A 14,954-nucleotide genomic window follows, 5' to 3' on the forward strand; every position below is an offset into this window, starting at 1 on the left:
TGAAGGTAGAGTACCTGAAAGCTTGTTTTGTCCAAAATATATCGTCTGCAGTGCTGACATGTTGAAAATGCTGTCAGGGATAGAGCCAGTTAGCTCATTCTGTGATAAATCCAATACCTGAAGTTTCTTAAGATTACCTAGCTCCATTGGTATCTCTCCTGTCAATTGGGGGAAATATATGAGCTACCAGTTTAGCGGAAGAGAGAAAAGGAAGAAAATTTTCATTTTTCTTGTAATGAAATATCATATTACCTTCCAAATGCAGAACTCCGAGATATAATTGTGTAAGAGCTGTTAAGTTTGCCAGCTCTCTTGGTACAATTCCAATAAACTCATTGAAAGACAATGACAAAATTTGAAGTTTTCGGCATTTCTCCAGGTTTGGTGGAATAACTCCACCTAGGGAGTTGCTTGAGAGGTGAAGCCCATTCAAGTATGGAAGATGGTCGCATAGAGTTATTGGAAGCTTTCCAGTAAGATTGTTATCGTTAAGAACAATGATTTGCATTGTGGTAATGTTAAAGATTGATGGTGGTATAGAGCCACTAAGTTGATTATATTGCAGATCTAGGATAGTCAAGTTACGAAGATTACTGATTTCTCGAGGGATCTCTCCCTCTAAAAGATTTCTCCGCAATTTCAACTCTTTCAGCTTTGTTAGATTGGAAAGGGAAGTTGGAATTTTCCCCGAAAATTGGTTGCTCGATAGGTACACAAAGCATAGATTCGGTAACAAACTTAAAAATGATGGAATGGCTCCGGTGAAGTTATTGCTTGCGACATCAATCACTTTCAACCTCTGCAAACGAGCCAACTCTTGTGGCAAATCTCCATGAAAAGCGTTGTAACTTATGTTGAGGGAGACAAGAAATGAGAGGTTTCCAAGGTGTGGAGGAATGGTACCATGAAGTTGCATGCTAGAAATGTCTAAAGCAGTGACTCGATGGTGGCGGGAGCTGCAAGTGATTCCAATCCAGCTGCAAACCGGGGTTGAAGAAGACCAGTTGCTTGCTAAGATGTTGTTAGGATGAGAAGAAATGTGTGATTTAAGTGCAAGAAGAGCAACTCCATCAGTGCTAATATTAGCAAGTGATGTATGGTTAAGAAGCAGAGTGAAAAGTGAAAGTTGAGCAAAGAGGAGAATATAACTTGTGCCCATAACTATGGCAAGAAGAATTGATAATGCAAAGCAATGATGTTAGAAGACCTATTTAATCACATCAAATTCATTGGTTAAGAGTGTTTTTGGTTTAGACTTAAAGAGTGTCAACAGTCAAAGTCTTCTCTACCTTGCCATCCACAAACACTCAAAATATAAGCTAACAGCCGTTGATGTTTTCCCAAATTTTCTTCAAATATCTCTTAGAAATGTACATAAGTCTGTATCATTACTTTTCATCTGAGAAATATAATTAAAATGATGAAAAGTCTCAACCGATTTGGTGCGAGTATAATCTCATTTTTTTTTTTCCTTTTCTCATTTTGTCTTTACTTAATATTTAATAATTCTATTTTGTCACTCATCCTTCCTTTTCTATAACTACTTTCTGGACACGTGCTTTAAAACTTGAATGCGAAATTTTCAGTCTTAAAAAAATTAAAAATAAATATAAAATTTAAAAAGAAATAAAAACTATATATATTATTCTAAGAACATAAACTTTAATTGAAGATATATTATTTAAATTATATAAAACAAACTTCAATTAAAGAATTAAAGATATATAAAAGAAAATAAAACAAATTTTAATTAAAGATAGATAAGGAAAATATATTTTTAAGAAAAAGAAAACTAAAAAAATGGAATTAGAAATAAATGACAAATCAAATTCTATTTATATATGAAAAAAATACAATTCTTATAAAGTTATAACAATTAACTTTTTATTCTAAGAGTATAAATTTTAATTAAATATATATTAAAGAAAAGAAAACAATCTTCAAGTAAAGATATATAAAAGAAAATAAAACAAACTTTAATTAAAGATAGTTAAGGGAGAAAAAAGGGAATTAGAAATAAACGGCAAATCAAATTTTATTTATGTAAAAAAATGCAATCCTTATAAAGTTATAATAATTAAATTTTGAAATAAATAAATAAAAAGTACAAAGAACAAAGAAAGGAAATAAGTGATTTGAGAAAATGATATGAATAACATTAATGATGAGATTAAGAAAAGAAAATTTAAAAAATTAATAGCATCAATGATTAAAGAATTTAAATATGATCATATTTAATATTCTATTTCTCTTTTAAAAAATAGGAAAAACACAAAAATAAAAATTAGAAAAATAAATACACAAACTTCCAGATTTAATTTTAAGCAATTATTTTAAGAAAATATAAGAGAAAATGTAAAAAAAAAACATTTGACAAACAATAAATATATGGGACAAGGCATAAGTATCCCCTAGATTATGACCGAAATCTCAGTGACACACCTAAACTTAATTAGGGTCCTATTACCCCCTAAACTAATTTAAAATGGAATAAATACATCACAAACGCTGACATGACATACAGAGTGTGCACACTTTCTTGAAGGCACGTGATGAGTGTACAAATTGGACACATGTCATTTTTTTATTGGTAACTTTATAATTAGTTAGTACACATATTTATTGATAATAAAACTTATATATATTTAATTATTTTTATTTCTTTCTTTGTAAAATATTTATTTTAATTTAATTTCACTTTAAACTTTTTTATTTAATTTATTATATTTTCAATTTTAATTATTTTTAAAAAATTATGTGTATCTTTTTTAAAAATAATTTAAAAGTGTCCTTTAATTTTAATGTTTTTTTTATTATGTTTTATTTGATTTTCTTCACTTATTTTGATATCCGTTCAAAATTAACTTATTTTAAATAAAAGACATTTGAAATCAAATAAAAATGAAAGACAAAGAAAATAAAATCAATAGAAAAATAAAAGAGAAAAACAATGAATGTAGGTAAAAAAAAATTTTGTTACAATGTAAAAAAATGTGTATTAACTTAATTTAAAAACAAGTTAAAAAATAAGAATATTTTTTTTAAAAAAATTTAGATTTTTAAAAAAAAGTTCTTAACTTTTTTTTTAATTAAAAAAAATAATATTTACACACGTGGCGGGGAGAGTGTGTGCAAACACAACCAACTTGGGTGGTTGAAGGTGCCACATCAGCACAAAAGGTGCTCAAAAATACGAAAAAAATGAGTTCAGGGGGGTAATAGGATCGTAGTTAAGTTTAGGTGTGTCTCTGGAATTTCGGTCATAGTCTGGGGGTACTTATGACTTATCCCTTAAGGATAAATGATAAGAAGTAATAAAATTCATTTTCCTTTACATTATTAATGTTTGTTACTGTGTAATCTTGTATGTAAGATAATATAGTGTTTTAGTTTTAATGATCGATAAGTTTTAAGTATTATTTTATAAATTCTGTGATATTAAATTCCCGCTCAAAGCGCGAGTAATTTTACTAGTTAAAGATATATAAAAGAAAATAAAACAAACTTTAATTAAAGATAGAAAAGGAAAACTAAAAGAGAACAAAAATACGTTTTTAAGAAGAAAAAAAAGGAATTAGAATATACATTTCACCTTAATATTCTCCTCCTAATTTAATATGATTTCCATAAATAAATTGATTCTCTCTCCAAACAATTCTTCTCGTCTATGAACCACTTATCCTTCTTTTTATAAGAGCCACAAGTGATTTCAATCCAGTTTGCATCACTGAGGGTGAAGATATTGAATGTGTGATGTGTAATGTGTGTTTGCTTTCTTGGGAGAGTCCTCAGTCAACACGTAATGAAGTGATGAAATTAAGTATCCTTCTTATAGAAATCTCATCATTAATTATTAACTAAATCAAACAATTTCTAATTATCTATACGAAGAAAGTTTCCATAGTTTTTTTTTTTTGTGGGGAGGAGATTACAATGTGGGGAATCGAACCCTCACCAATTAGGTGGGACTTTAGACAGCCAACCTACTAAGCTATTAAGATTCTCGAAAGTTTCATAGTTTATAAGTAGTGAGACAATATATTACATTTTTTGGAGTTATGAGTCAATTTTGAGTACCAATAGTTGTAATGTGACCAGGTCTTTGCCTATTTTTCTTCTGTGGAGGCTTAATGTAAAGAAACTGGAAACAGTTTAGTCTTGACATATGTATTTAAGTTCAATGTAAGAGGTCTTTTTTTTTTGGGTCGATAGAGATGTTGACGTATTTACATAGTACAAATTAGCATTCTTTGTTACACATTAATTTAGAAGATATGTTCAACACAAATTCATTAATCTTGATGAAAGTTTTAATTTTAAAACCTCTTCAACATTTCTTCGATCCTTCCTATGGGGAAACTCCGGACTCAATACCCTGACTTTCTTTATACGGAAATCTTCAAATTCCACACAGAGCCGGCTCATAGGTGAAGTCCGCGAAGCAATGGTTTTGGTCCCCAAATTTTACTAGTAATAGGTTTATGTATCATTTTTTTCCCAACTCCTTGAATACTCACCAGTAGTCCAATGCAAATGCAAGTATATGATGCAGGTCAACCGCTGCCTACTTCTGTGTATACACATTATTAGTTAAATATTTCACAAAATTACAAGTGACATTGGGGACAACGGTAGTGGTGGTGGTGGATAAAGTGGACGTAATTATAATAACGGAGGTGATAGATATGATAGCGACTGACAGTAGTAGTAGTTGTAATAACAAAGGTGGTTAATGATGGTAGCTTGTAGTTGTGGACAGAGTGATGGTAAAAATTTCCACACAAAAATACCTCCTAATGATATTAAGACTTTTTTGATGATGTTAATGATTAAGACCTACTCAGACCAAATAAGTGCTTAAATCTTAAACGTAAACAAATACACTTAATGGCCTAAGGTGTGAACCATTCAAATTTAGACCTAGATTCATATCTTCATTAAGTGCAATTAAACCGAGGCCCAAAATCATCCTCAATCAAACCTCCATGAAAAGCCTTAATAAATGTTACGTTAAGAAAACCTATCAAGAAAAAGAATAAAATAAACCTCCGATTAAGAATCAAAGACTAGAAATTTATAAATCTCTCTTTCCTGCAATTTCTTGCAAAAGTGAATACTGAATGTCCTGCATTCTGTTGTTTTTCTTTGTTGTTCCAGTTTGTTTTAAGACTGTTTTGTCCAGTATCTCTCTCTAGTAAAATAAAATAAACAAAATTTTCAGTTGAAAACTGTAATAAAACTTGATCAACATGATTTTGGAGAATAAAGAATTGAAGAAACACATTCAAAGTTTGGTAGAAAGATTAACATCATTTATTTCTTATTTTCGACTTCCATACATCAACACATGCATCAAGAAACTAGTTGCTTCCTACAACCTTGATTAAACACACTTAAGTAATCAAATAACACAAAGGAGTAGACGGTCTGATTCTACCTAGTGCCGACAATTGACAAGCTGTAGCCTAATCTTTTTCAGATTTGAAAGAGCATCTTTCATGCTAATTCTTGCATCAGGTGTTACTAAAGTGCAATTCAAAGCTAATTTCACGATAGATAACAAACATTGCATCTTTGCATCAATTTTTTCATCTCCTGGCTGTACCAAATTAGAATCCACCACCTTATGAATTTCACTCAGAAAGGAATCACTAACCCAACACTGTATGCTCCTTTCACTGGTAAATGTGTCATCACTTGGTTTTTTTCTTGTGAATGTCCCCATCATCAGGATGCCAAAACTATAAACATCACAACTCGTGGATACTATTCCATCTTGTCCATACTCTACGATTATTTTTAAAAAATTATCATAAAAGCTTCCTAGTTAAAATGGAATAAGCCAAAACTGAAATGAGAAACAAGAAAAACTTTAAGAAGTTCTAATATACCTGGAGCAATATAACCAATGGTTGAAATTGTCCTTGTTTGAACAGAAGCCTCCCCTTCACCTAGCAATTTCGCAATGCCAAAATCACTGACATGACCAACCATTTCCTGATCTAGCAAGACATTACTTGGCTTCAAGTCACAATGAACCACAGGCGTTGTATAGCCATTGTGGAGATAGTCAATTGCAGATGCAACATCTATCATTATATCCAATCTCTGTAATAAGTTCAAGAACAAGTTGTGGGAGTATAACCATTTATCAAGTGTCCCATTGGGCATGTATTCCAACACCAGGGCCTTGAAATCAAGGTTTGCACAACTTGTAATAACTTTGGTCAGATTTCTGTGGCGAAGGTTGCGGAGTATCTCACATTCCGTGTCAAAACTTTTGAATGCACCCTCCAATTGCACATTGAATACCTTTGCTGCCAAAAGAGTACCATCCTTAAGTATCCCTTTGTAGACCATGCTAAAACTCCCTGTACCAAGCAAGTTGCTTTCGTCGAATCCTTCTGTTGCATGTTCAAGTTCATAATAGGAAATTCTTTCATGTTCTTTTACCAGACACACATCTGCTTGACTTGCATTCTTCTTTGTCTTTCTCAATCTTAACACCACATATCCAACTACCAACACAAGGAGTGACACAATCCCTAACAGCGTATATAAACCTATAAGCACTCTTTTTCTTCTCGACTTCTTTGTAGATTTGGTTTGACATGGTTTTACGTTAAACCGGGAGTCACCACAGAGTGCATAATTGGACAAGAAAGATTGACTAGTGACACTTGCAAAAGGACCGCTAATGGGAATTTCTCCACTGAGGTTATTGAATGAGAAATTCATGGATTTGAGATACACTAGAGCTTCTAATGACTTTGGAATTTCACCACTAAGATTGTTATAGGACAAATCCAAGAATTCCAATGCCAACAGTTTTTTAAATGAATCTGGAACGGGCCCTTCTAGTCTATTATGTGCCAGGGAAAGATTAGTCAATTCAGCTAGACCCTCTAGAGTGCTAGGAATTTTACCAGAAAAATCATTTTTTGACAAATCAATTAGTGTCACTGCCTTTATATTTCCCAACTCCAGAGGAATATGATCACTTAATGAATTGGATGAAACATTGAATTCTATAAGGTCTTGAAGGTTCCCCAAGTTTGCAGGTAATCTAGAATTCAGCCTGTTGTAAGCTAGATTAAGTTTCCTCAAACTAGTTACATTCCCTAAGCATGAGGGCACTGAACCAGAAAAATGATTTCCTGACAAGTCTAATGCACCAAGATTCTTTGAACTGCATATAACATTTGGTATGGTTCCTTCAATCTCGTTGCTTTGTAGATAAAATTCTTGGAGGTTCAACATGTCTTGGACAGTATTTGGAATATGTCCGGTCAACTCATTGTTATACAGATCAATCCTTGTCACTCCAGTAAGATTACCAATTTCTCGAGGAATGACGCCATTTAGCTTACAGCCATTTCCTTGAAAATTATGCAGCGAGTGTGAAAAATTACCAACAGACGGTGATAAAGCCCCATACAATGCATTCTCATAAAACCGGAGTACTGTTAGTTTCCTACAGTTTGTTAATGATGTAAGGAAGCTCAATGATGGATCGCTGATAAAATTATTCCCCTGCAAGTTAAGAATCTCAAGGTATTCTAAGTTACCAAGTGATTTAGGAATTGGACCTGTGAAACTGTTTCCTGAGAGTTCAAACTTTGTGAGTCTTGAGGAATTTGAGATTGAAGCAGAGATAAAACCACTTAGATTATTTTCTGCACAAAGAAATGTTTCTAGGTTGGGCATTCCACGACCTAAATCTGAAGGTAGAGTACCTGAAAGCTTGTTTAGTCCAAAATTTATCGTCTGCAGTGCTGACATGTTGAAAATGCTGTCAGGGATAGAGCCAGTAAGCTCATTCCGTGATAATACCAATACCTGAAGTTTCTTATGAGTTACCATATGCAGAGCTCCGAAAGGAAGAAAATTTTCATTTTTCTTGTAAAGAAATATCATACTACCTTCCAAATGCAGAGCTCCGAGATATAATTCTGTAAGAGCTGCTAAGTTGGCTATCTCTCTTGGTATAGTGCCTATAAACTCATTGAGCGACAATGCCAAGACTTGAAGCTTTCTGCATTTCTCAAGGCTTGGTGGAATAACTCCATCTAGGGAGTTGCTTGTGAGGTGAAGCCCTTCCAAGTTTGGAAGATGGTCACATATGGTTGTTGGAAGCTTACCAGTAAGATTATTGTCAGTAAGATCAATGATTTGCATTGTGGTAATGTTGAAGATTGATGGTGGTATAGAGCCACTAAGTTGATTAAATTGCAGATCTAGGATAGCCAAGTAACGAAGATCACTGATTTCTCGAGGGATCTCTCCTGTCAATTTCAGGAAGTATATGAGTTACCAGTTTAGCGGAAGAGGGAAAAGGATGAAAATTTTCATTTTTCTTGTAAAGAAATATCATACTACCTTCCAAATGCAGAGCTCCGAGATATAATTCTGTAAGAGCTATTAAGTTGGCCAGCTCTCTTGGTACAATTCCAATAAACTCATTGTAAGACAATGACAATATTTGAAATTTTCGGCATTTCTCAAGGTTTGGTGGAATAACTCCATCTAAGGAGTTCTTTGAGAGGTAAAGCCATTTCAAGTTTGGAAGATGGTCACATACAGTTTTTGAAAGCTTTCCAGTAAGATTGTTGCCCGTAAGAGCAATTACTTGCATTGTAGTAATGTTAAAGATTGATGATGGTACAGAGCCTGTAAGTCCATAATATTGCAGGTCTAGGATACTCAGGCAACGAAGATGACCGAGTTCCTGAGGGATCTCTCCTTGGAGAAAATTGTTCTGTATTGACAACACTTGCAGTTTTGTCAGATTGGAAAGGGAGGATGGAATTTTACCTGAAAATTGGTTTCTCCAGAGGTACATAATGTATAAATTTGGTAACAAACTTAAAAATGACGGAATTTCTCCGGTGAAGTTATTGCTTGTGACATCAATCACTTTCAACCTCTGCAAACGAGCCAACTCTTGTGGCAAATCTCCATGAAAAGCGTTATTACTGATGTTGAGGGAAACAAGAAATGAGAGGTTTCCAAGGTGTGCAGGAATGGTACCATGAAGTTGCATGCTAGAAATGTCTAAAGCAGTGACTCGATGGTGGCGGGAGCTGCAAGTGATTCCAATCCAGCTGCAAACCGGGGTTGAAGAAGACCAGTTGCTTGCTAAGATGTTGTTAGGATGAGAAGAAATGTGTGATTTAAGTGCAAGAAGAGCAACTCCATCAGTGCTAATATTAGCAAGTGATGTATGGTTAAGAAGCAGAGTGAAAAGTGAAAGTTGAGCAAAGAGGAGAATATAACTTGTGCCCATAACTATGGCAAGAAGAATTGATAATGCAAAGCAATGATGTTAGAAGACCTATTTAATCACATCAAATTCATTGGTTAAGAGTGTTTTTGGTTTAGACTTAAAGAGTGTCAACAGTCAAAGTCTTCTCTACCTTGCCATCCACAAACACTCAAAATATAAGCTAACAGCCGTTGATGTTTTCCCAAATTTTCTTCAAATATCTCTTAGAAATGTACATAAGTCTGTATCATTACTTTTCATCTGAGAAATATAATTAAAATGATGAAAAGTCTCAACCGATTTGGTGCGAGTATAATCTCATTTTTTTTTTTCCTTTTCTCATTTTGTCTTTACTTAATATTTAATAATTCTATTTTGTCACTCATCCTTCCTTTTCTATAACTACTTTCTGGACACGTGCTTTAAAACTTGAATGCGAAATTTTCAGTCTTAAAAAAATTAAAAATAAATATAAAATTTAAAAAGAAATAAAAACTATATATATTATTCTAAGAACATAAACTTTAATTGAAGATATATTATTTAAATTATATAAAACAAACTTCAATTAAAGAATTAAAGATATATAAAAGAAAATAAAACAAATTTTAATTAAAGATAGATAAGGAAAATATATTTTTAAGAAAAAGAAAACTAAAAAAATGGAATTAGAAATAAATGACAAATCAAATTCTATTTATATATGAAAAAAATACAATTCTTATAAAGTTATAACAATTAACTTTTTATTCTAAGAGTATAAATTTTAATTAAATATATATTAAAGAAAAGAAAACAATCTTCAAGTAAAGATATATAAAAGAAAATAAAACAAACTTTAATTAAAGATAGTTAAGGGAGAAAAAAGGGAATTAGAAATAAACGGCAAATCAAATTTTATTTATGTAAAAAAATGCAATCCTTATAAAGTTATAATAATTAAATTTTGAAATAAATAAATAAAAAGTACAAAGAACAAAGAAAGGAAATAAGTGATTTGAGAAAATGATATGAATAACATTAATGATGAGATTAAGAAAAGAAAATTTAAAAAATTAATACCATCAATGATTAAAGAATTTAAATATGATCATATTTGATATTCTATACAATTTTAAGGTTTCTCTTTTAAAAATTAGGAAAAACACAAAAAAAAAAAAAAATTAGAAAAAAAAAAAATCCAGATTTAATTTTTAGCAATTATTTTAAGAAAATATAAGAGAAAATGTAAAAAAAAAACATTTGACAAACAATATATAAATATTTGAATTAAGAAGGGTGTCATCCATTTCTAATTTTTTTTTTTTTAATACGTATAAGTATGAATCTTTAGCACAAAAATGATCTAAATTTTATAAAATATAAAGAAAATTTCATAAAATATATATATGCAATTCTTACCAAGTTAGAATAACTAATTTCTTATATTAAATAAATTTAAAAAGTAATAAAAAAAAAAGAGTAAAAGAATTGCTTAAGGAAATGATATAAATGAGTGTAAATAAAGGTAAGGAAGTAAAGAAATTAGTATGATTGATGATGAATGAAATTAAATGTGGCCACCTTTAATATTCAATAAAATTTGAAAGTGAAACTTTCAGTCTTTTAAAATTAGAAAAAATATAAAATTAAAAACAAAAAAAAGTGTAAACATATAAAAAAATTCAGATATATATAAAAATCCAGTTTGCATCACTGAGGGTGAAGATATTGAATGTGTAATGTGTAATGTGTAATGTGTGTTTCCTTTCTTGGGAGAGTACTCAGTCAACATGTAATGAAGTGATGAAATTAAGTTTCCTTCTTATAGAAATCTCATCATTAATTATTAACTAAATCAAACAATTTCTAATTATCTATACGAAGAAAGTTTCCATAGTTTTTTTTTTTTGTGGGGAGGAGATTACAATGTGGGGAATCGAACCCTCACCAATTAGGTGGGACTTTAGACAGCCAACCTACTAAGCTATTAAGATTCTCGAAAGTTTCATAGTTTATAAGTAGTGAGACAATATATTTGCATTTTTTGTTAGTTTTTGGAGTTATGAGTCAATTTTGAGTACCAATAGTTGTAATGTGACCAGGTCTCTGTCTATTTCACTTCTGTGGGGGACTTAATTGGGGCGGAAAATGAAACCACTTAATGTAAAGAAACTGGAAACAGTTTAGTCTTGCCATATATATTTAAGTTCAATGTAAGAGGTTGTTTCAACAAGACATCTTTTTTTTTTGGGTCGATAGAGATGTTGACGTATTTACATAGTACAAATTAGCATTCTTTGTTACACATCAATTTAGAAGATATGTTCAAGACATATTCATTAATCTTGATGAAAGTTTTAATTCAAAACCTCTTCAACATTTCTTCGATCCTTCCTATGGGGAAACGCCAGACTCAATAACCTGACTTAATTTACGGAAATCTTCAAATTCCACACAGAACTGGCTCAAAGGTGAAGTCCGTGAAGCAATGGTTTTGGTCCCCAAATTTTACTAGTAATAGGTTTATGTATCATTTTTTTTCCAACTCACTGAATACTCACCAGTAGTCCAATGCAAATGCAAGTATAGGATGCAGGTCAACCGCTGCCTTTGGCTCGACTCATGTATATACACATTATTAGTTAAATATGTCACAAAATTACAATCTTTTACTGTTTTTGGTAGTCAATTTGTCAAGATAATTGCTGATGAGTCCAAGAAAATGAAGACAGAGGAAGAAAATGTCAAAGTAAACCAACAACTTGGAATTCTATTGCCTTTATAAGATGTCAATTTGGATGTCCTTTCTTTTGGCATTTATAACTTGGAAAAAACTTGTTCATCCTATTGAATATTACATGCTTTGCACATCTGTTTTCTACGCAAGAAAAATAAAGGCACTATACATAAACACGTCTTTTAACTTGGTCTCAACTGACATCTATGCCTTCCAATTTTGAGTGTTCACAAGTGACATTGGGGACAAGGATTACGGTAGTGGTGGTGGTGTTGAAAGTAGACATAATTATAATAACGGAGGTGATAGATATGATAGCGACGGGCAGTAGTGGTAGTTGTAATAACAAAGGTGGTTAATGATGGTAGCTTGTAGTTGTGGACAGAGTGATGGTGAAAAGTTCCACACAAAAATACCTCCTAATGATATTAAGACTTTTTTGATGATGCTAATGATTAAGACATACTCAGACCAAATAAGTGCTTAAATCTTAAACGTAAACAAATACACTTAATGGCCTAAGGTGTGAACCATTCAAATTTAGACCTAGATTCATATCTTCATTAAGTGCAATTAAACCGAGGCCCAAAATCATCCTCAATCAAACCTCCATGAAAAGCCTTAATAAATGTTACGTTAAGAAAACCTATCAAGAAAAAGAATAAAATAAACCTCCGATTAAGAATCAAAGACTAGAAATTTATAAATCTCTCTTTTGTCCAGTACCTCTTTCTAGTAAAATAAAATAAACAAAATTTTCAGTGGAAAACTGTAATAAAACTTGATTAACATGATTTTGGAGAATAAAGAATTAAAGAAACACTTTCAAAGTTTGGTAGAAATATCTGTAATAAATCTTGATTAACATGATTGGCAACACAACAATCATTTATTTCTCATTTTCGACTTCCATACATCAAGAAACTAGTTGCTTCCTACAACCTTGATTAAACACACTTAAGTAATCAAATAACACAAAAGAGTAGACGGTCTGATTCCACCTAGTGCCGACTATTGACAATCTGTAGCCTAATCTTTTTCAGTTTTGAAAGAGCATCTTTCATGCCAATTCTTGCATCAGGTGTCACTAAAGTACAGCTCAAAGCTAATTCCATGATAGATAACAAACATTGCATCTTTGCATCAATATGGTCATCCCCTGGCTGTACCAAATAGTAATCCACCACCTTATGAATTCCACTTGGGAAGGAATTACTAACCCAACGTTGTATGCTCAATTCTTCAGTAAACATTTCATCACTTGGCCTCTTTCTTGTGAACGTCTCCATCATCAGGATGCCAAAACTATAAACATCACAGCTCATGGATACTATTCCATCTTGTCCATACTCTACAATCATGGTAAAAAATGACCATAATAAAACAGAGAATATTAATCTATATGTAGGGAAAAGAATTGTTTGGAGTAGTTGAACGATATCAGAAAGATTTTGAAACTTCTAATATACCTGGGGCAATATATCCAATGGTTGCAATTGTCCTTGTTTGAACAAAAGCTTCCCCTTCACCTAGCAATTTCGCAATGCCAAAATCACTGGCATGACCAACCATTTCCTGATCTCGCAAGACATTACTTGGCTTCAAGTCACAATGCACCACAGGCGTTGAGTAGCCATTTTGCAGACAGTCCATTGCAGATGCAATATCTATCATTATATCCAATCTCTGTAATAAGTTCAAGAACAAGTTGTGAGAGTATAATCATTTATCAAGTGTCCCATTGGCCATGTATTCCAACACCAGGGCCTTGAAATCAAGGTTGGCACAACTTGTAATGACTTTGGTCAGATTTCTGTGGCGAAGGTTCCGGAGTATCTCACATTCCGTGTCAAAAATTTTGAATGCACCCTCCAATTGCACATTGAATACCTTTGCTGCCAAAAGAGTACCATCCTTAAGTATCCCTTTGTAGACCACGCTAAAACTCCCAGTACCAAGCAAGTTCCTTTCGTCGAATCCTTTTGTTGCTTGTTCAAGTTCATAATAGGAAATTCTTTCATGTTCTTTCACCAGAGACACATCTGCTTGACTTGCATTCTTCTTTGTCTTTCTCAATCTTAACACCACATATCCAATTACCAACACAAGGAGTGATCCCATCCCTAACAATGTGTATAAACCTATAAGCACTCTTTTTCTTCTTGACTTCTTTGTAGATTTGGTTTGACATGGTTTTACGTTAAACCGATAGTCACCACAGAGTGCATCATTGGACAAGAAAGATTGACTAGTGACATTTGCAAAAGGACCACCAATCGGAATTTCTCCACTGAGCTTATTGAACGAGAAATTCATGTAGTTGAGATACAGAAGAGCTTCTAATGACTTTGGAATTTCACTACTAAGACTGTTATAGGACAAATCCAAGTATTCTAGTGACAACATTTTGCCAAATGAATCTGGAAGAGGCCTATCTAACCTATTATGTGCTAGAGAAAGATTTATCAATTCAGCTAGACCGCCTAAAGTGCTAGGAATTTTACCAGAAAATTCATTTTTTGACAAATCAATGAGTGTCACTGCCTTTAAATTTCCCAACTCCAGAGGTATCGGACCACTTATTGAATTGGATGAAATATTGAATTCTATGAGATCTTGAAGGCTCCCCAAATTTGCCGTTAATCTTGAATTCAGATTGTTGTAAGCTAGATTAAGGTATCTTGTGAAAACTGTGAGCAAATCAGCTCATTAGTTCATTGATGAATCTAGACAGAAAACTGAAGAAGAGAGGAGAGAATTTTATTGATGTTTAACTGCAACAACATACAAAGTGTGACTCTCAACTTGTGCTTTTATAGCTAGGAATTGAGATAACAAACTAACTAATTATTGACAGCTCATAGTTGAGCAACCAACTAATCCGTTAACTAACTAGTGCAAACAATGTTAACTAACTAATGAACAGCTAACAGTGTTAACTAGTTAACTGACTAATGAACTAATTTGTAT

At 32.3% G+C, this 14,954-nt stretch overlaps 1 protein-coding gene and 1 pseudogene across 3 annotated transcripts in view; both read right to left on the reverse strand.

Moving 5' to 3' along the window:
• Positions 1 to 14,954, reverse strand: part of LOC125872748 (probable LRR receptor-like serine/threonine-protein kinase At3g47570) — a 159,053-nt gene that overhangs the window by 89,464 nt on the left and 54,635 nt on the right. Inside the window, exon 1 of one of the 3 annotated variants that reach the window (XM_049553527.1) lies at positions 14,126 to 14,318. The exons of the other annotated variants lie outside the window; for them this stretch is intronic. Within the exon in view, the coding sequence (XP_049409484.1) occupies positions 14,126 to 14,300 (175 nt within the window). The 5' untranslated portion in view covers positions 14,301 to 14,318. Of the gene's footprint in view, positions 1 to 14,125; positions 14,319 to 14,954 lie in introns of those variants that run through there. 3 annotated transcript variants of the gene reach the window in all.
• LOC125872760 (probable LRR receptor-like serine/threonine-protein kinase At3g47570) lies at positions 12,901 to 13,733 on the reverse strand (annotated as a pseudogene).

The sequence above is a fragment of the Solanum stenotomum genome, chromosome 8 (genome assembly GCF_019186545.1).
Source record: "Solanum stenotomum isolate F172 chromosome 8, ASM1918654v1, whole genome shotgun sequence".
Lineage (NCBI taxonomy): Eukaryota > Viridiplantae > Streptophyta > Magnoliopsida > Solanales > Solanaceae > Solanum > Solanum stenotomum.